The 22,516-nt window shown below is 33.5% G+C and overlaps 1 protein-coding gene across 3 annotated transcripts in view; it reads right to left on the reverse strand.

The window, feature by feature from the left end:
• MDGA2 (MAM domain containing glycosylphosphatidylinositol anchor 2) overlaps nt 1–22,516 on the reverse strand; it is a 797,037-nt gene that overhangs the window by 77,578 nt on the left and 696,943 nt on the right. For all 3 annotated transcript variants that reach the window (XM_078053641.1, XM_078053640.1, XM_078053642.1), the window contains one exon: nt 13,371–13,519. In XM_078053641.1, coding sequence (XP_077909767.1) covers nt 13,371–13,519 — 149 coding nt within the window. The remainder of the gene's footprint in view (nt 1–13,370; nt 13,520–22,516) is intronic.

Raw genomic sequence — 22,516 nt, forward strand, 5'->3', positions numbered from 1 at the left:
CTGATGCTTAACTGACTGAGCCACCCAGGTGTCCCATAAAATACATATTTAAATAAGTAAGCAAATGCAGTTACAATTGAAACATTAGGAGCATCAATGCCTTTGGAAGCAGGATTTCCTGTCCTTACGATCATGCCTCCTAGAACCTCGTATATTCCTCTTAGTTGGCAATTTGTTCTTATGCAAGTGACTTATCTTGCAAATTGTCAACGGGCTTTTACAGACTGACCAGTCACTATATGTCCTCAAAATATATAGATTTAAACTATATTCCAACTCAGATTTATTTCATATCCCTGAATATAATTAAGAGTTATGAATGTAACCACTGAGTTTTTGGGTCATTTACCTTACCTCATTTAGTTTTTAAGAAAAACTTAAATAACAAATGAATGCAGAAATTATTATTGTTTCATTTTAGCTAGTGTACTTGATTATTCAAATTTAGATTCCTTCTTTCCTCCAGGTTGAACTATAAGTCCCCTTCCTATGAACATGATTTGAAAATTGTCTCAAAATGATGTCATGTGGGAAAAGTAAAGACAAGACTTTTGCTCCCTTCTCAGATTTTCATCAGATTCTCTGAATACAGAATGAATTTTAATGATACCAGTTTTTCTTCTATCTCTGCTTTATTTGTTGCATAGCATTAATCACTTTCTGAAATTATTCTATCTATTCATTTATATATATTTTTTGTCTGCTCTCTATCAGAATATGAGCTTCATGAGTTCATGGATATTTTCTGTCTCATTCTCTTCTTATTCCATGTATATATAACAGTATGTAACCTCTAATTACAAAAGAATAATCAAGGAATATTAAGGCCTTGATGAATTATATACAGGAGCATGTTTCAGATTTTAATGTTCTTTTACACAGATCATATGTACACAGGGGCATTTATTTCAACATTTATTTATTGACTCAGTCACTCAAAAGACATTTATTGAGCCCCTTTGAATTCTTTACACTTTCATTATTTTGAACTAAATGGTACAACTTCGTAATAATAAAATCTGTACTCACTCTTTTAATATTTTAGAAGTAAACTTAAGCAGATCTCTCTGAGGTTATAGTTTCATCAGAAAATCAAATGGTATTATTAATATATTCAATCAAATACTGCTGACTAGAAAGGCAAATCTGGGTAGTAATTCATGCTTTTCACAAATATTTTCTTTTATCTTTGCAAGTACATAGGATAGCACTTATTTGCCCTGTTGACTTCAGATCAAGTCATAGGGTTTTCTTTGGTCAAGGAAAAATGAGCAGAAGTGATATATGTCTCTTTCAAGAGTAAGATTTAGGAGCTGGTACATACTTCAACATGCTCCCTTCAAAAAATGATTGATACTATAAAAATCATTTTGTGTTAATATATAGAAGCACTTAACCTAGTACACCAATATCTGTGGGGCACTAAGATACTTTCTAAAGAAAGGATAATATAAAATTATAGAGGAGACAGTATAAAGTAAAAGAAAATATATGTTTTAAGTGTGACTATTCAAATTTTTTTCTTTTTTGAAGACCTATTATTGCAACACCTTATACCATGAGCATAAGCATACGTATGTTCAAAATTAGCTTCCCAAAGCAGAGGAGCTGCTTATTAAATATAAGAAAACTTCCCATGAATTTTTTATTGTGTCATTTTGCTAAGACAGGAGTCTCTGAGAATAAATTTTAGAACATTAAAAAAAAAGAGTTGCAGGGATACATTAAAGTTATTTTACATTATAACATGAAACTTCCTTCAGATTTTGTTTTTAAATTTTACCATTTTACATTTCCTTGAAAACATTACATTAAATATATGCTCAACATTCATCTCAATAGCAGTTCATTTAAGAATATTTTCTTAACATATTGAAATGAGAAACAAATATTCATGTTTTGACATAAGATTTTCAAAAGACAACAAGCACATAAGAAGTGAACATCTTCTTCATCTCTGCCTTTTTGCTTCCTTCTTTCCCCCAACCTACATTTAATCATCAAATCCTCCTGATGTTGCCACATCTATTTCTCTCCAATCACCAAAGCGGCAGCACTGATGTGGGTAGTTATATATCATTTGAAATAAAACAACAGCTTTTATTCTCTGCTGTCCCTTCTGAATTTTGTACCACAGTAGTGATCATTTGACTCCTCTATTTTGGCTCTTTTGGTGTCTCCCCACTTCTCTCAAGGTAAATCTAACTTCTTTGGACCAGTTCATATGGCCCTTCATGTCCTTGGTCCCTCATATGTCCGGCTTGATCTTTTCCTTCTCTTTTGCATTATGGTCCAGATATATTGCTTTATTTTCAGTTCTCTAAATTTACTATGCTGGCTTTTATCCAGGCATGTGTTAATTCCCTCCATATCCCTTGATCTGGGTAACTTCTATTCACCCTTCCCATGTAAGTTTACTGTTATTTCTGCCAGCATTCCTCACCTCCGAAAGTTATCTTAGATTCCCCTCCAGTGTTTTCCCACAATACTTCATATCCACACCTATTATCATACCTATAAAACTGTATTGTAATTGACTGCTTGGTTATCTATCACCTGAGGACAAGAACTATCCTCCCACCTACCCATCCTCACCCCTTTGGCAACTCAAATGCTTGGCAGAGTCCTTCATGTGTAATCTCAGTTTAAGTACACACTTTGTTGATTACATGAAAGAATGCTTCTTCCTTATGAGTGACTATAAATTGACATGAGATATAGACTGTAGATTTAAGCATTCATTTGCAATAAAGCCTAACCCTATTTTGTCTAGTCTCATTATTTAAGGCATAGCAAACATGCTATTCTTGTATTGGTATTTTAATTTATAAATTTATAAATATTGTATTTGTGTGTAGAAGGAGCAGTAAGAGGTGAGCAGACATTGATAGCTTTTCATGATAGAGCTCTGGGCTGCCTATCCAATCTCCTTTCCAACCAAATCCCATCACTTTCCATTCTAATGATTCATAGATGCACACAGAGTTTCACAGCAGAGAAGTATAGAAGTTAAGAAAAGAGTTTTCAGAATTAGACAAACAAGGCTAATATTCCAGTTCCCCAAGGACCTCTCTCTCTGCAGAACATGGGTATATAGCTTAACATGTGTAAGATTATTTCTGCACCTAAACGAGGGATACTAATTTCACAGGAATTTTTGGTATTTAGTATTACATTGGCATATTTTTCTAATTTATATTTTATTTATTCTGAAACCAATTGTTTTATTTCTTCCTCATTTATCATTAAAAAAGCAAAAGCAGGTATTCATATCATGCCATAATTGAATAAATTATAAAATAACAAATCGAGGAAGAGATTTCCAAAGTCAGAAAGGTTTGTATAAAATATAGACACTGTAAGTGGAAAAGCAGATGTATCCTCAAATATGGAAAAGATTAAAGGAATAAAAATATAATATTCAATTATGTAGGCATAGAAATATAAATACAGAAGTATATAATTTAAATTAAAATATGAATAACAACTAAAGTTAATAAAAAAGAGGTATTAAATTTCAATAAGAAATTATTACAAGAGAAGTTAGAAAACAAGGTGAAAGTCTACCATTAAAAAATGAAGAAGAAGGAGAAGGGAGAGGAAAGAAGAAACAGAAGAAAAAGAAAGAAAAAGACACAAGGCTCAGGTAATATTCAGCTGAATTACACTTGTCAGGCTCCAAGCCAGACAGCTTGGGTTCAAATCCCAGTTTCGCCTTTGATTTAACTCTGAGATCTTGGGTGAGTTACTTAACCCCATCCTTTCTTCATCCTTAACATAGAATAACAGTTATATCTACCTCATTGTGGTCGATTAAAGAATTAAATATGGCAGTATATATAGGGCACCTAGAATAGTATCAGGCTGTATGGTATACATACTTTAAGAACAGCTGGTGAGAGTAGGAAATGATCATGCTACTCAAACTATTGTCTGCAGATTCTTACTCAACATCATTCTCTATCTCTTCAAAAATGGTTTCCAGAATTTGGAGTCCCCTAAAGCAACCTAAACACGTTATGATATTTTGCATTTCTTGTTTGAACTTTTTGAAACCGAGGACAGAAACTTGGAAAACCAGGCAATCTATTATCAAGCAATGGTAGAGCAGTAGATATTATGTAATTTTTTTGAAATCTGTCATGTTCAGCATTTATTATTCAAAGGTAAATATTGTTCCAGCCACTTTAGTTAAAATATTTTAACTGTTGAAAAGTAATCAGGTTTTTGTTATGAAAATAGTATAAAAATATGTATGACTCCACATTTTCAGACAACCTAAAACTAAAATAAACTGAAAATGGTGGTAATTTATAATTAAAAATGAAAAGAAGTAATAGAAAATGGTTATCAATTCAAGACAACTCTGACAATCATTCATTCTTGAAATTTGAGGGAATGATCACTTAGGAATTGTAATAGTGTTTCAAAGTGGTCATAATCCTTGGTGAAGCACTGAGTTAGTCACTAGGAAACTACCAAATGTAAATTTTAGTTTACATATACCATAATTAAGTAACTTTTAATACCTCATTGGATAGGTTTCTTGTAAAAAATCCTTGGAAATATACACAAATATAAGCCTAAGAAATGTGTGTATATCTTGCGCAGAAGAAATAAACATTTGCATCTGAGTTCTCTGTATACCAGGTAAAACTACAAGATCAACTGTGGACTGAGAACAATATTTTAATAATCACTGGTCTTAGAAATGCATCAATCCAAGCATAAGAAGAGGATACATCCCTGGTTGGAACTCACTGTACCCATTATAAAATGTAAATTTCAAATTCATTCTGCAAATGGTGTTGAAGAGCATATGCCAAGCACTGTGCCTGAAAGAGCATTTATCCATTCTTTTTATATTGAGATCATATAGGAATGTTAATAAGAAAATGTCAAAAGATGAAAATGGAATCTGATCTTAGTCTCTTCAATATAGAATGACAATATAAAACAGTGGTTCTCAAAGTACAGCCCTGAAACAGCTTTATCAAGATCACACAGGAAGTTGTTAAAAATACAAATATGTGGGCCATACCCCAGATCCACTAAATCAGAAACTGTGGAGGTGAGGCCCAGCAACTGTTTTCCCAAGCACTATAGGTGATTCTGATGCACACTCAAATTTGAAAATAACTGCTATAACACAAAGAAAACAGTGTGTTCAGTTTATTAACAGACATAGTACAGAAAGTACAAATATAGAGTATAAATCCATATATAAATCTGAATTCAAACAAACACCTTGCATAGTGTTGAAGCATGAAAAAAAGAAAATGAAGCCCAAGTGTCTATCGATAGATGAATGGATAAAGAAGAGGTGGTATATGTATATATAGATAGATATAGATATAGATATGCACAATGGAATATTACTCAGCCATAACAAAGAATGAAATCTTGCCTTTGCAATGACATGGATGGAGCTAGACAGTATAATGCTAAGTGAAGTAAGTCAGTCAGAGAAAGACAAATACCCACATGATTTCACTCATATGTGGAATTTAAGAAACAACACAAATGAGCAAAGGAAAAAAAGAGAGAGAGAGAGAGAGAAATAAGAAACAGACTCTTAATTATAGAGAATAAACTAATGGTTACCAGAGGGGTAAAATTGGTGAATGGGGATTAAGGAGTGCACTTGTGATGAGTACTGGGTGTTGTATGGAAGTGTTGAATCACTACATTGTACGCCAGAAACTAACATAACACTGTATATTAACTACACTATAATTAAAATAAAAAGCTTAATTAAAAAAGACTCTTAATCCAAACTCCATTCTCCATTTCAAGTTTTGGTATTTTTTTCCCTTAAAAGTAGGTGAAGGGGTGCCTCAGTGGCTCAGTCAGTTAAGCATCTGACTCTTGATTTCAACTTTGGTCATGATCTCAGGGTCATGAAATAGAGCCCCATATCAGGCTCTACTGCTTGAAATTCTCTCTCCCTCTGCCCCTCCCCTCCCCGTGTTCTTGCTCTAAAATAAATAAATCAATCTTAAAAAAAAAAAGTAGTTGAATGAATGCATGCTTTCCACTGAACTTTATAATCCTAGTCATTTAAGACTCTGAATTTATATAATATATATAATAGCACATACTATATTACATATATACTATACATATATATGTCTATTGGATAGTTTCTTTGATTTGGAGCAAATTCTTGGAATCCATAATAACCATGTATTTACAGACTGTAAGAGATACAATTTAGACATTTAAGAAGTGTTCTTTTATCCAAAGAAATATATCAATCGGTCTTCTCTTATTAATAAAATACTGATTCAAATGGACAGCCTGGATAGGCTCTGGGCAATTTAATTTGACTTGTAATCAGTTGACCTTGGAATAATATTAAACCTATCTACATTTTTTTTCATCACCCTCTTAACTTAATTACCTTAAAAAAGCAACACTGGTTTGTCAGTATTTTTTAACTTCCGGCCTTTTTAAACTTTTAAAATGTGTTTGAAAGTACAAATACCACCCCTCCCACCACACACACATTCACATATTCTTCCCTTAGTTTCCATGACACAGCAGATTTTTCTGCCTCATAGTTATTTCTTTTTCACTGGAACTTCTATCCTTCCTGTGTTCATGCAGTAAATTTATGTCTCGACATTTTTGCTACCTTCAGTTCTTGTGTCTAATGCTTCTGACCTGTGAGCTTACATATTCGAAGGGAAGTATTCACTCAAATTCCTAACCAGGCTCCCTTTATTTGGTTTATGTTCACTATCATTCAAATTTAACAAGTCCAATTTAAAAATCTGAGCATTCTTGCAAACTTTGATTCAATATCTTACTTTTGTCAATAATTTAACACTCTTTCACTCCAAAAGTCTCTTTGAGGTTGCTCATTTTCCACTACATTCAGGGTCAAGAAAAAGGAAAATATTAATTTTCCTGAGCAGTATTACTACACAAAATGAAATCTGTACAAAGGGCCACAGACTCAGAAAAGTCTTCAGAAAGTAGTTGGAATTCTCCAAGAAAGAGTACTCCTATTTCACAAAGCCTTTCAACATCAAAGGCCCATGGCTCATCAGGGTCTCTCAAATTTATTGTATTTATTCCTCCTAGTAAATACATTGTGAAGTTAGTATTTATGGGAATGAATGAAGAGTATATGTGCGGTGTCTTTGATTTGGAAGATGGAGATAACCACTTTTTATGAACTGGCTTATGGCTTATTTCTTTTCCACAGCGAAAGAGACCATTAACAAAATGGCTTCTCTACCTTTCTCTCTCTTGCCTGTTCTCTTCTTCATCTATATATTTGATGATTTCCAGAACATTCACTAAAGAGATTGAAGTAAATGGTAGAGAACAAAGGTCACTGTACTTTCAAAAATCATTTCTCAAAAATTAAATCAATATTTAAGTTCTGCCCATTTCAACATTTTCTTAATTCAATTTTTCTTTCTTTCCCCCTTCATGACTCTAATCTAAATCTTACTCAACCTTCCTTCAAAAGTGCCTAATTTTTTCTCTGCCTCTACTGTAATATCATTTAATATGCTATATATGATATGATCAGATTAATCTACAAAAGATGTCATTTTATTCATGATTTAAGACTATACAATAAATCCAGATTATCCATCAATTCTCCACAGATTTCCCTGGGCTGGCATTAAATGCCCTATGTCAAATGGTTCCTCCAAACATCTCTCTCAACGAAATCTATCCAACCGGCTTCATTCAATCATGTACATTACTCTAATCTCACTTACTTCAGCATCTGCAGACTGCCAGTACTTTCCTTATACAAGTTGCTAAAGCATAAAAAGTCATCCCCCAGGACTAACCAATCATACTGCCTGTTCCTTAAAATTTTCTGCTTCTACAAACACATTAAATTAGTACTTAACAATATTAATAACCACAATGTCACACATATGGTCATTTGTGTATGTAATACATTTCTAAATTTTTAATTATTATCATCTACTATAACATGAAACCTTTACTAAAAAAAATAACAAATTACTTAATAAAATAACAAAAAATGTTTTAAATGGAAGGAAAAATAAACTATGGCTGAGTCACTATAGTCATATGTACGAAGACCAAACCAAAATTGATAACAAAAAGTATATTTGCAATTAGTGATTTCTGATTAGTCATTATTAATGATTACTATTCATGAAAAAAATTGAGTATAAACCTATAAAAACTAACAAACCAGTCTCTACCTTGGTGATCACGTCTCTTAACCCCACTACCCTGCAGTACTAACCACTCCTATACTTGTTTTTGTGGCATTTTGTACATATTCTTATGACAGCACTTGCTTTAACAAGACTCTAAGGGCAATGCTTCCTTCTTGAACTCCTGGTAATTACTGTAGGATTAATTTACTTAAAGTTTTATTGACTGACTGTGTGATCAAATGAATATGATAATTCCAGCATTTTAATATGTCATAACTCAAAAGGACAGGAACATTGGCAATTTTATTTTATTCAATAAAACTTCCTACTTTCTAAAGGGGGCAGTCAAAAAGCCACATTCATTGTGCATCTCTATGGCAGAGTATAAAAAAGAAACTATATAAAACTCAAATTCTTTATTATTAGAAACTATAGTTGTGTATGTTTCAAATGTAGCCAAATAATGTTTATGTTGTTTATGGTATATTCAGATGAGTCAGAAACAGTTTTGCTTGTTTCTTAATTCCTTAGATACCAAGGAAAACACACATTCAAATAACCTTTTCTCTTTCCTGTTAAGCAACAAATGAAGCAAATAATTGGAGGCTAGTAGCTGTCTAAGGAGATTAAACAATTGCTTAGCTGAGCCTAAAAATTATAAATTAAGGACATTAAGATTTTGAGAAAGCTTTTTTCCCACACATTAATATTTTTGATTTCACATGATATATTTGTTCTCTTTTTAAGTCTTTTAAAACAGTGCCTCCAGAATGTCGGTCCTTTTTTTTAAATATACTACAACAACTTCTAAGAACAGTATATAAGCCAATACTCAAATATGAAGAGAACTTTCCTCATCATATTTAAATATAGACCAAATAGCTGAATTGAAGTAATCAACCAACTTTACCAGAAAGCTGGAGAAATGCTGGGTTCGGTCTACCAACTCCATCCAGCTGGGGGTTTAATAACACAGCAGTGATTTTATCACCTTAATTTAAGAATAGATAACAAGGTTTCTAACAGTTTCTGGCTTAAAAACGAAATAGGGCTTTCTAGAACTGAATTTGCCATTAATTTTAAAAAATCAAATTCGTTTTTCAGACTTCATCTAATACAGAAATGTACTGCCTAATTAAATCCATGTTCAATATAAAAGGGAGAGGTGCGCTGCACTAGATAACCTACATATTTTGTGGATAGAAGAAATTATTTAGATATATAGGCTCAAGATAAAAATATAGGCTAAAGTAATAAGTCTTTAAAAATAGGAAATATGTGACATAAATTATTAATAATCCCTTGAAGAAAAGTTGGTCTCATAATCAAAGGCATAAATATTAATTATTAGGGAAGAACATCCATTTTTTAAACTTATTGCTGAGGGTACATTCCTAACACTGTTTATTTAAATATCATCCGAGTTACAGTGATTATATTCAAAAGCTCTTGATTCAAGATTCTGAGATAGCTTGGGAGATGAAAAAAGCCATTTGTATGTAATATAAAATCCTCATTACAGTGATCATCAGATCAGAATTCAAGAGTGATTTTTTTAAATGCTGGTATCTGATTGTATCTTTAAAAATTTGATATCTAAACGTACATGCCTGAGAAAGAAGAAATCTAAATTTTCTAAGATAATATAGAAGAAATAACTTTATTTTACACTAACACTTTTGTTTCCTATTACTAAGCAGGGGGAATACTCTTTTTTTTTTTTTTTTTTTAAGATTTTATTTATTTATTTGACAGAGAGACAGCAAGAGAGTGAGCACAAGCAGGGGGAGTGAGAGAGGGAGAAGCAGGCTTCCCGCTGAGCGGGGAGCCCGATGCGGGGCTCGATCCCAGGACCCTGGGATCATGACCTGAGCCGAAGGCAGACGTTTAACGACTGAGCCACCCAGGTGCCCCAGCAGGGGGAATACTCTTAAAAGAACTCTATCACTTTCATTGTATCTAGGATGCTTTTGCCCTATCATCCTAAGCTTTGGTGTATAAGGAGATTTTTCAAAAGAAATGTTGTCTTTGAGGCTATTTTGCATGTAAAGATTTTTCGTGTAAGGTTTAAGTGTAAAGAACATGGTAGTGGTGCAAAGACAAGTGGATATACACACTCTTTCTGTTCTACAAACGCCGCCTTCCTATTTACATTGGCAGAACCGCACGAGGCCATTATTCTTTATTGAGATCTCCCCAAAGTATATAGCAAATCTTCTCTCCCACGGCAAGACACAGTATCTGAGTAAAATTACCAATTAAAATAGAACATTATAAAAAAGCACCCTAGGAAAAAATAACACTTATTTCTAAATATAAAAGAAAATCCTAAGAATAAAGAAACCCAGAAGGAATGCTTGGCAAGGAATGAGTTAGCTTCAAAAATTGTGTGAGAGACAGGAATTGTTTTCCTGACCATGGCTTATAACAACCAGAAGTATGTTTTCTTCTAGTGGATGGCATGAATCTCACAAACTTGGAAAGAATGGTATTAGCAGCAAACCTTATTGATCTGATCAAGAAGGCTTTAAACTAAGACTCAAGGTGGAACAGAAAAATGTGAATCCGTAAAATGGATATTACGGAGGACAACAGGTTTGAAATGAAAATAAAACACAGGGACAAAAATGTCCGGAAATTATTCTGTGAAAATCATGGCTTGGAATAATACTTAGGCCTAGGATATATGGCTATACCGAATAAAACTAAAGAACAGTAGATGTGTTAAGGTCTCAAAATGCACTTTTTTTTTTTTTTTTTTTTAAGTCCTCACACAACTCTGGTGAATGAGTGTAAGAATTGCCACAGATGTTCATGTAAGGAGTGCCCTGAACGGGGGAAGCTGGCCTGTGGGGCAAGTGTGGAATATATTCCACCCCACATGCAATTGGCCAAGAGGTATCATTATCTTCAATTTACAGGGTAGGAACCTAGGCTTGGGTATGTTCAGAAACCAGCTCAAGGGTATCTAGCTAAAAAAATTATGAGGCTAGACTGGCGAGAATTGGAAGCCAAGTATGTCTGGAATTCATGCTTTTAGAAAAACATAGGGAAAATTATACACACATAGGCACACATATATAATTTATTCTAAAGTAGCAAAGTAGGGGGAAATTATCTAATTTGTTCACAAGGAACAACACAGCGACTGGGAAATGTGTGTCATTGCATATCAGGGAGTTATATACTAGTTTTATGATCCAGAAACATAAAGATAGGAATTTATAGGAGATGCTAATGTAGGAGAGGAAAAATCTAGAAAGAAGAAACTGCCATTGGAAAATAGTGTAGTGATCGTAGCGAAACATAACACAGAAAGTATTAGTAATGAGTACAAGATGTGGATGACAAGGAAGGGCTTCAATTAGCTGGATCCCTCTTAGGAGGAAGTCTAATTCTACTAAAAATGTATTTGGGGGGAAGACTCTACTGGTAACTACTTTTCTGCTAAATTTGCCTTAGAGAGAAGGTGGAGACATTGGGAATGAAAGTTTTGAGGAACGTGAGAGCAAAAAAAGGGAACGATGAGCAGAGGTGGGAAAATTCTGCAGACCAAAAAACAGGCAGCTCTTCAGTTTACAGGGAGCAATGGGCCATTACCCAGATACTCTAAGAAAATATACCAGAAGAAGAAAGTGAGAAACCAAAGATGAAATCCTGACTCTATCATTGCAAATAAAGCTATAACCAGAAAAAAGGAAAAGACACATGATGAAAATAATTTAATTTTATAAATAACAATTTGGTATTCAGTTCTTAGGTATTTCAAAATATAGATAATACAAGATGAATGTGAATGACTAAATCAAGTGGTAAGGACTTAGAAAATGAGTTGATGTGTCTAAAGTCAAGAATGCTCTAAGAAGCTCCAAATATGAAAGATCTAAAAATGTTAGCTGTGTTCAGTTAAAAAAAAAAAAAAAAAAAGATAAGTCCACCAGCTGAGGGAGAAAGAACTGCTAATCTTTCTTGTTTATATTTTCTCTATCAGAGAAAATGATCATCAAATTAGAACAAATAGAACAAACAATTTTGATATGGATTTAGGATTTACTCAGATTTCCTTAGGAACTGAAGTAAAAGAGGGATAAAAAGAAAGTTTCTCAATGACCCACTGCTGTCTGCTGTATCAGCAACCTGTGGATACTTAGATAAGAAAGTAGTGATTATCAAATACCAGGATGTATTCACTAGAAAGGAGTTTTGTTTTGTTTTTTTGTTTTGTTTTGTTTTGTTTTTTTGCTTATTAGGCAAGGACAAGAATATTGGACCAACAATGTATCTTAATTTGAATGATGTATCTTACATAGCCTTTTATTATAACTTCTTGAACATGGTAGAAAAAGACTAGTTTTATGATAATACAACAGAGTGGATTACTGATGGTTGATCAATCTTTCTCCAAGCAAATTTTGTCCTTTTTACTGTGGAAACTCAAAATGCTATTCTGTGATTTCACTAAGGAAGTGGAAAACACACTTTACAAATCTGTGGATAATACGAAGTTTTGAGGGAATCAAATAACTCTTCGAAAATGTTTTGTTATGTAGAAACAGTCACCCCAGATAATATACTATGTATTAGGAAACAATGTAAAGACCTACATTTAAATTTCAAAAATATCATTTGCACCAACAAAGGATAGCAGGGCTTAACGATGGTTCATTTGAAAAGATCTATTTTCACAAAACCCATAATCTTCAGCTACCTTAGGAAAACATTGTTGATTGTTTCTGCTCATTTACTAAAATATTTCTATTCTTCAGATATATTAAATTCACTCTTAAAACATCCTCTCTCTATACTTTGAAACCCTTCGATTAAAAATAAGTAAGACTTCTAGCTCCTTAGGAAACAAGACAAAGAATTATGTAGCACAGGTAAGTGTGAGCACATCTTAAATAAGTTTCTTTCATAACAAGAATACAATGTAATTTCTATGGCACATCTTTTGGTGAAAGATTTCAGAAGACTCAAAGGATAGCACTTTAAAAGGTCTCCTGTCCCAGTAGAAAACGCAAAAGTTAATTCCAAACATTTGTGAATAGTTCGGAACAATTCTATGTAGAGCACAATTATCTTTCACATGGGAAAATATAATCTGGAATTTATGCAAAATGATTAAAAATTTATAGCAACATATCATAATAACAAGGTCTTCACAGGAACCACAAAAATAAAAAAAAAGGCACCAATTAAATTTCTCACCTGCCTAATACCCAACCGGTATGCAACAATCCGATCTACTGCATCAGGATTCATTTGTGTCCACTGTAGACTGTAAGAATAAACACGATGTCTGTTCTGCCACACAGGATTGTAGGTATCGTAATAGAATTCTGGAGCATAGGCTTTTCCTAAAAATAGAAAGAGTGCTTAAATTTGAATGATGACATATGACAGTCAAACATGCTTATTCTTTTTTGGCCCTTTTACCACATTCTACCATGTGTCCCATGAGTAACTCTTCTATTTGAAAAGTCATTATTAAAATCTAATCAATTTTCTGGAGAATTTTGAGAATAGATGTAAGAAGATTTCCTGGTTGATTAGATGAACAGTGTGAGAGGAAGAGAAGAATCAAGCTCGACTACAAGTGTTTTGGTCTAAGGAACTGAAAGAATGGACTTTCCATCAACTGAGATGAAAAACTAGGGGAGGGTCAAATTTTGGGGGAGAACTTCAGAAAGTTATTTTTTAACAGTCTGAATGATCTAAACGGAGACATCAACTGGGATATACTAGCCTAGAATTCCAGAGAGGCCAGAATTAAAGCTATAATCTTGTTAACCATAAGCATATAGATAGATTTTAAGTTTAAAGCCATGAGACTGAAGAGATCACCAAGGGACTGTGAGTAGATAGAGAAGAGTAAGGCCTGTGGCACCTGGGTGGCTCAGTCAGTTAAGCGTCTGCCTTCGGCTCAGGTCATGATCTCAGGGTCCTGGGATCAAGCCCTGAGGTGGGCTCCCTGCCCAGTGGGGAGTCTGCTTCTCCCTCTCCCTCTGACCCTCCTCCTGCTCTTGCTCTCTCTCTCTTATTTGAGAGGGAGAGAATGAGAGAGAGAGCATTAGAAGGGGGAGGGTCAGAGGGAGAAGCAGACTCCCCGATGAGCAGGGAGCCCAATGCAGGACTCGATCCTGGGATTCCAGGATCATGACCTGAGCCGAAGGCAGTTGCTTAACCAACTGAGCCATCCAGGCGCCCAAATAAATAAAATCTTAAAAAAAAAAAAAAATGCTAAAGCTTGACCACTGGGGCAATCCAGGGTTAAGAGAGATGAGAGCAGATAACAACCCCAACAAAGCCTGAGATGAAACAAACCAGTGAATGGGAGGAAAATAAAAATTGTGGCATCCTAGAAGTCAAAAGTAGTGTATCAGCAAGTGAATGATCAACTCTGTCAAAAAACCAAAATCAACGAAAATGAAAATTTGTATTTATATTGTATTTGGCCAATACATTTGAAATTACCCAAACAAAAACTTAACGATGACATGAGAACTTGGGCCAATAACAAAGAAGTCTTTGTTTAGATTTCAAGGATATGTGAAGAACATGTAGTGTATACAACATATACAAACCATCTGGTGTTTTTTTTTTTTTTTTCAGTTACCAAATTGAAAGTGCACAGACCATTTGGAATTATAGATCCAACTTCCTGATATTCTGAAATATAGGTATTTTTACACCTTCCATTTTTTTTACCTATAATGTATTTATTTATTAAATCAACAATATCTAAGGAGAGCCTATTAAATGCCATGTAGTATGCTAGGCAGTGGGGATATAATGAATGAAGTACAGCCTCTGTCCTCATAGAAATTGCTAACATTTCTTAGATTTTTCAAATAGCTTTGCAATTCTTACTGAATGATGAGTTAATAGTTGTACATTTATCATCCCTCATTCAACATCTTTTCTGTTTTTTCTTTTATAAAATTAGGTTAAATATTAAATGTCCTCCTGGGTTTTTCCTCATGGGTTTCTGTTTGCAGGAACATCTCTTACCTGGCTTTTCCTATTTCTTCATTAGTCATCTATCATCTAATGATTGCAGAAGAGCTGGCTCATAAAAATTTCTAACAGACAGTTAAAGCATGGATTTTGCCCACTAAGGATAGAAGTGATAGTCTCTATTATCCCAGAGAAGTTCACCAGGAACAAAATAATATCAGATGAATTGAATTTGAATTTGATTTTTGGTAAGGTTTATTAGTGAAATTAAATACATGGAATTTAATATCTGAATTTTAGTAACATTCGAAAAATTCTCCCATATCAACATTGTATGCATTAAAATAAATGGTCTACGGATATTCATTCAGTTAAATTGAAAATGGATTAAAAGGAGATCTCCCGCATAGAAGAAGATCTCTAGAAAAGAGCCATCACATTCACTTTATTGCTTCTTTTATCTTTTTATGGTATTTTTCCTATTACTAAGTGATAGCACAAATTCATGTTCATAACACTTAAGAGCAAAATCTAGGTAAGAGGAAAATAATATTCTGAATAAAGAAATCAATACCCAAAATGTTACTGACAACTTGTATTTGAGACCAAATGTTATTGAGAATGTGCATTTAGTAGTAGCCTAGATAAAGAGCTGGGGGTTTTGATTAAAAATAAGCATCCAGGGGCACCTAGGTGACTCAGTCGGTTAAGCCTCTGACTCGATTTCAGCTCAGGTCATGATGTCAGGTCCTGAGATTGAGTCCTGCATCGACTCCACCTTCAGCTGGGAGTCTGCTTGGGATTCTCTCTCTCCCTCTGCCTTTGCCCCTCTCCCCACTTGTATGCGTGCATGCACTCGCACGCTGTCTCTCTCTGTCAAAATAAATAAATAAAATCTTAAAAAAAAAAAAAAAAAGCATCCAAAACCCATAAATGAAGTAATGAGCAGCTTATGTGAGTAACGTAAACCTGGGATGTGTTTTCACTAGAGACTAGTGTCTACATTGAATTAAGGGAATAGTGCTTTTGTTTTTTAACCAAGGGGGATATAGAGAGGTATTCAATTTAGTTCTAAGCATCACTTTGTTCATAAAATGAGTGATGCATTCAAATGGAATGAGTAGAGAGAGCAGAGTCACAACCTGCGGCTTGTTTAGCATTCAAAAGAACAAAAAAGTCTCTCAAAAATAGGCAGATGCAGTTTTCTAAGACTTGAAATTCTATCACAAAAAGAAAATCAGACAAATTTTAAACGATCTATGAAAAAGAGGACTACCAGTGGGTGGATATTAAAAGGAAACATTTTGGTGTTGAAATGTTCTACCAGTCCTTTCTGACTATTCATTCAATGACCTACCTCAGGAGACTGTGATTTTCTCTTCACTAGAGGCTTTTTGGCAAATACCTACCGGTCATTTAGCAGGGCTGAGATGGGTGACTTTCCATGAGGTGGCCATTAAAGCACTGCTGAGTCTCAAATCTATAGGGTGCTATGAAACATATGCCTACTGTTTATTGTACTACTTTAATTGTACTAAGCATACTAATTTATAAATTCCATTTTATATTTCTATTACCTGTAGTCTAATCCTATTTTTTTTGTTGACTGCCAGGAGAGTAACTGGCTGCCTGTCATAAATGCAAATTTCCGTAATTCTAGAAGTGATTGTTTATCTAAATAAATACTTTTAAGGTTATTGAAGCAGTTTAACCTTGAAGTTAAAAAATCCTCATGACTCTGTGAATAATATGAATTTGCTTATCAAGATTCTTTTCAAGGTCATCTAACCCTTATTTAAGTATTCCAAATAGATCAAATTTCAGTGTTAAATTCCATCATCTTTACATTTAATTGCAGACTATTATGAAGGCTTTCCAGTATGTTTTTTTCCAGTATATTCTTAAAATATTTTATCTGAATTGGATATATCTGTATTACTGTGAGTAACATAATATGTAATAATCTTTTATGGAATATCAGTATAGAAAATAATTTAGAGATCTGTTCCAAATCTCACATGATAGATAAAGAAATTTAGGAACAAAATAGAAAAGGTGATGATATACAAGAATTGATATTAATAAATAATCAAATAAAACAGGCCCAATTACAAATTTTAACTTTGACTCATTTTTATTTTAGTTGAAGAATTTATTTTATTTTAATTGAATTGCAACACCTTAGAGTTAAAGGTAAAAAGTTTTTAGATGGTGTGTAAGTAATACTGATTAGTAATAAATAATTACTGATAAAATAATTTTGAGGCCCTAGGTGGCTCAGTCAGTTAAGTGTCTAACTCTTGATTTTGGCTCAGGTCATGATTTTAGGGTCATGAGATGAAGCCTGGCATTGGGTTCCACTCTCAGCATGAAGTCTGCTTCTCCCTCTCCCTATGCTCCTCCCCCTGCTTGCTCGAGCATGCTCTCTCTCAAATAAATAAATAAATAAATAAAATCTTAAAATAATAATCTTGACCAGTTACAGTTAAATATAGATATTATTGCTTATATCTCAGAACATATTTTTTACTAAATCTCTCTTGGATTAACTACCAAAGAAAAGTGCTTTCTAATTTTATTTAAGAAATAATTTTTAAAAGTCAAAAAAACCCAAAAAACCCCACACATACACAGATTTTTCTGTGATTTCAGAACCAATCATATTTAATATTTATACAACCATTGTGTAAGAAGCACACCATAATACTAAGGAAACACCCTTACAATAATCTTAGGCTTTGACAACCAAACATGACATCTGCTGGTTGAACACAGAAAGAATTCATAATATATTTTTTTCTTTTTTATCCTCTGGGCACTTTTTTCTCCTTCCAGCAAGCATGCCAAGAAAATTTTTTCTCTTTTATATTCTAGTTTCATTTTTATGCAACATTGTCCCAGTTTAAATCTTTTTAGACTAAATGACCCAGAACTACATTCATTATCTAAACTAGCAGATAATTTTTAGACACATTATGTATATGGATCTTGGATTTTAAAATATTTTAAAAATATACATAGAAAAATTATTTAATTGTCCAAAATTTTAAATAGAATTTATATAAAAATATATTTACTCTATTTTGCAAATAACTTTTGAAAAGTGATTAAATTGAGATTTTAAAATATGATTTTATGCATAAGCTAAAAGTTCAAGATATAGTAAGAAGCTATGACATGTCACTTTCCTAGTCTAAGAATGTTAAAGTGTAACAAATTTTTCTTAGATGCTTCTCTAAGATTGCAAGCAAGAAGGAATTATTCCTTGAGGGTCAAAAAGCACAGAACTGAAAACCCAACACTGAATAAGAGTATAGGGAAGAAAGGAGTGTTGTTGGTCATTGTACCCTTAGGAGTACAATTTTAGGTCCATAGGAGATGAGGTTAATGGGCCAGTGCAAGATGAGAAGGTGGAAATGAGGCCACCACATATGATCAACATCAGTAAAAATAGCTATCTCAGACATAGAGTCTACTAGAAAAAAAAATTTCCCCTTACCAGCCTAAGAAGATGACAAAAATATTTACATTAACAAAAATCATCCTTGGCCAATAACACCACTGGAGCACTTGAGTAAATCCAATATCAAGTTATTTTTGAAAGACATGCTCTCAATTTAGACTACAGAGAATTTCTCTTAATTAAACATCAAAGAGTCTGAATTCAGAATACAACATGACTAACACACAAGTAAATATTCAACTATGAGTGACTAAGAAAGCCAATGAATAGCTGGATTAGCCTATAGCTGACAGAAACATAAAATAGAATTTATAAATAAGTATGCCCAAGGCCATTGAAGAAATACAATAGAGAATGATAAATACTATAGTACCTTCTTTGAAAGAATAATTAATACTCTCTACTGGGATCAAAGGTAGGCTTCACAGGGGACGTATGTGACATCTTTATAGATCTTAAAGAAGAAATTGCTCAGACAGACAAGGATGGCTTATGGAGGGATAAAGAAGAGAAGAAATAAAGCATGGCCTTTGGTGGAGAAAAATGAATATATTATAGATAATATTTTAGAACTCCCACAGGACCTGGTATAACTGTAGCATGCAGTGCCCATCTTTCCTACCAAACTCTGCACTTTCGAAGAACAGGGATGGTCTCAGCAGCTGTTACATAACTGCTAACACGCTCATGTGCTTGAATAAGACAGGAAGAATAGGTCAGTGCTAACTTATGACGTGTCTTGCTATGATAAAATGTTTGCTACTTACCATATAGTTCAATTATTCTCCAATTATCTTAACCAGTACTCACTTAAATAGGAGAAAATATTTTATAGTGTTATCTACAGATTTTCACTTCCCAGAGTGAACTCAGGGAAATCAACAAATTGAATGAGAACTAAATTAATAATCAAAATGTTAATAATCAAGGAATTAAATAAAAACACACTAGCAAAGTATCAAAAATAATAAAACAATTTAAAACTTTTCAAATGTGTATTTATTATCACAAGAAGAGTAGCCACAGAGATCCATGGGAACCTTAAAACACTGATGAAGCACTGATTTAAAAAAAAAAAAAAGACTTTTAAAAATCAAAAGAATCACAGCTCTGCACCTGTATGCATTTTTAGTAGAAGCTAACAAACATAGTCAAGTCACATTGTGTTCAGTCAGACTCATAGGCCAGCTAAGGCAGTAGATTACTCATTATGATCTATGAGACGTAATATACAGCAAAAATCTATGCAGCTCTGTCACTCCTTCATAGGACAGAAGAAAGAACATGCAATCATTGGAACCATAAATATTTTCTCTTCAAATTAATGAATCTTGAGTCATATTAAAAAGAAAAGAAAAGATGGGGTGCTTGGGTGACTCAGTCAGTTAAGCATCCCTCATGATTTTTGACTCAGGTCATGATCTCAGGGTTTTGGGATCAAGCCCGGCTCTGCATTCAGCAGGGAGTCTGCTGGAGATTTTCTCTTTCTCTCCCTCTGCCCCTCCCCCCTCTCTCAAATAAATAAATCTTTAAAAAAGAAAAGAAATGCTTCTATGGAAATGAGGATTTTTCTAAGTTTTTAATCAGGAATATGATATAAATCCATTTTATAGTTTTTAACTCTAACTGGTGGGAAAGAAGAGAGTGGACTGGATGAGTGAGAAGCCCTGGGCAGGAAACCAGTAAGAAAATACTGTTAAAACAAAACAAAACAACAACAACAAAAAGCATGATTTGGGAAACAAAGAAAGGCTGATTAATTCAAAAATCATTGCAGATAAGCATCCAATTAGCACTTGTCCTGAGTGGATACTGTGGGTAAACTCCTAAATTTTCAATCTTCAGACACTCAAATGGACACTAGAGTTTCTAACTGAGATGGAGAATGACTGTATGCATCTCATCCTGGATGAGTGAAGAATTATATTACCTCTTGGTATCCTATTCTTCTGAAAGCTTAGTGTCTTGATTTGAAACTATGTAAAGGCTAGTATCCTGAAAGTGGAGGCATAAGAAGTATTCAGAGGACCAAAAAGGTTTAATTCTGTGAAGTCAAAGGAAACATTTTTAAAAAGAATCAGTACACTCACCTGTGTTTCCTATATTTAAAATTTAATATTAGGCCGTATCTCATTAAAAGGAACTAATAAAGGAATTACTACTGAATTGACGGATTCTGCCTATTCTCATTTGACTAGAAAGGTGGTAAATGAATATAAAGAAGGAATGCAAAAATGGAAAATATCTAAGTAATATTGACAAAAGAAACTATTGTATCTGATAAAGAACAATTTATCTTAGAATTAAAGTGAATGTTACAGCAGCAATAACTGAATGTGAAGAGTTTTTTCAACAGTGATAACTTGTCAATATGTGTGCGGGGGGAAACAAAAACGTAACAACTAAATTATACAGCTGTGAAATCAATGACAACATCTCTCAGTTAATGATTTGTTTAGAGTTTGTAAAAAAAAAAAATGGCAAGACATGTAACAATTTATAACCCAACCAAATCATTTAAGTGAAATGCCTTTATACTTGAGACAGAGAAATGTTTATCCATACTTTGTCTTCCTATTTAGACATAATCAATACATTTTCAAATGATCAGTCATTGTAATGACATTATTTTTTTCAGTAATATTTTTTAGACTTTAATTAATGAGTAGTCTTTTATTGAAGTGCAGTTGACACACAATGTTACATTAGTTTCAAGTGTACAATGTAGCAATCACACGAGTGTATACATTATGCTATTCTCACCAAAGTGCAGCAACCATCCGTCACCATACAACCCTATTACAATACTGTTGACTGTATTCCCTATGCTGTTCCTTGTGTCCTTGTGACTTATTCATTCCATAACTGGAAGCCTGCATCTGACACTCCCTATCGCTTATTTTGCCCATCCCCCACCAGATAGTAGGATTCTCATGATATGCTCAATAAATAACGTCATACAATTCATATCCTTTATTAAAATGTGTTAGCATAAAGTACAATAGTAATTAAGTAATTAAAATTATGTAGATTCCGATGTTCTTTTCTTAATTAAAAAAAGGCAGTGAAAGAAAATACTTCGACTTATGTGCAAACTTTTAACTTAGTTTTTTTTTTTTTAAGATTCTATTTATTTATTTGTCAGAGAGAAAGAGAGAGAGAGAAAGAGAGAGAGCACAAGCAGGGGGAGTGGCAGGCAGAGGGAGAAGCAGGCTCCCTGCTGAGCAAGGAGCCCGATGCGGAACTCGATTCCAGGCCCTGGGATCATGACCTGAGCTGAAGGCAGACACTTAACTGATTGAGCCACCTAGGCATCCCTTAACTTAGTTTTTTAATAGTTTGCTAAAATAATGTAAGTTCATTTGAATATAACATCCTACCATATAATTCAATTTTTCTTTACAGATAGTTTTTAAATGATTACATATCTAGAGGAAGTTTGTTTATAGAAATACCTACTTGGAAAATTATTTAACTATAATGAGTTCAAATTGTCTAAATATTTTTACTTCAATATCTGAAATGTGGAATGAACAAAAGACCCAATTTTATAAATTATTCTAAAATCATCTTCAAGTATTAATAATTTAGCCTTCTTCTTAATCTCTAGGAAGGCAGAGGCCATTAAAATGATGGTCCAAGAAAATGGCTTCCAGGCCTATTAGCTAAATGAAAATGATGATCAGACACAAAGATGACAATTTACCAAGAATCCTGTGATTGGTTGTTAGGAAAGAAATCACTCATACTGTAATAGGCAACCAGGTAGGGTTTTCAGAAGTAATATGGTTGAATAATTACTTCTTGCAAAAAAAAGGATAAGTTTTACCAAACCACTAAATGCTCAAGCCACACATATCCACATCAGTAGGTAATGGGATATGTTTTCCATTGTAAAAATCCTCCCCCAATTTAAGACACTACTCGGAGGAGT

The sequence above is a fragment of the Halichoerus grypus genome, chromosome 8, assembly GCF_964656455.1.
Source record: "Halichoerus grypus chromosome 8, mHalGry1.hap1.1, whole genome shotgun sequence".
NCBI classification, from domain to species: domain Eukaryota; kingdom Metazoa; phylum Chordata; class Mammalia; order Carnivora; family Phocidae; genus Halichoerus; species Halichoerus grypus.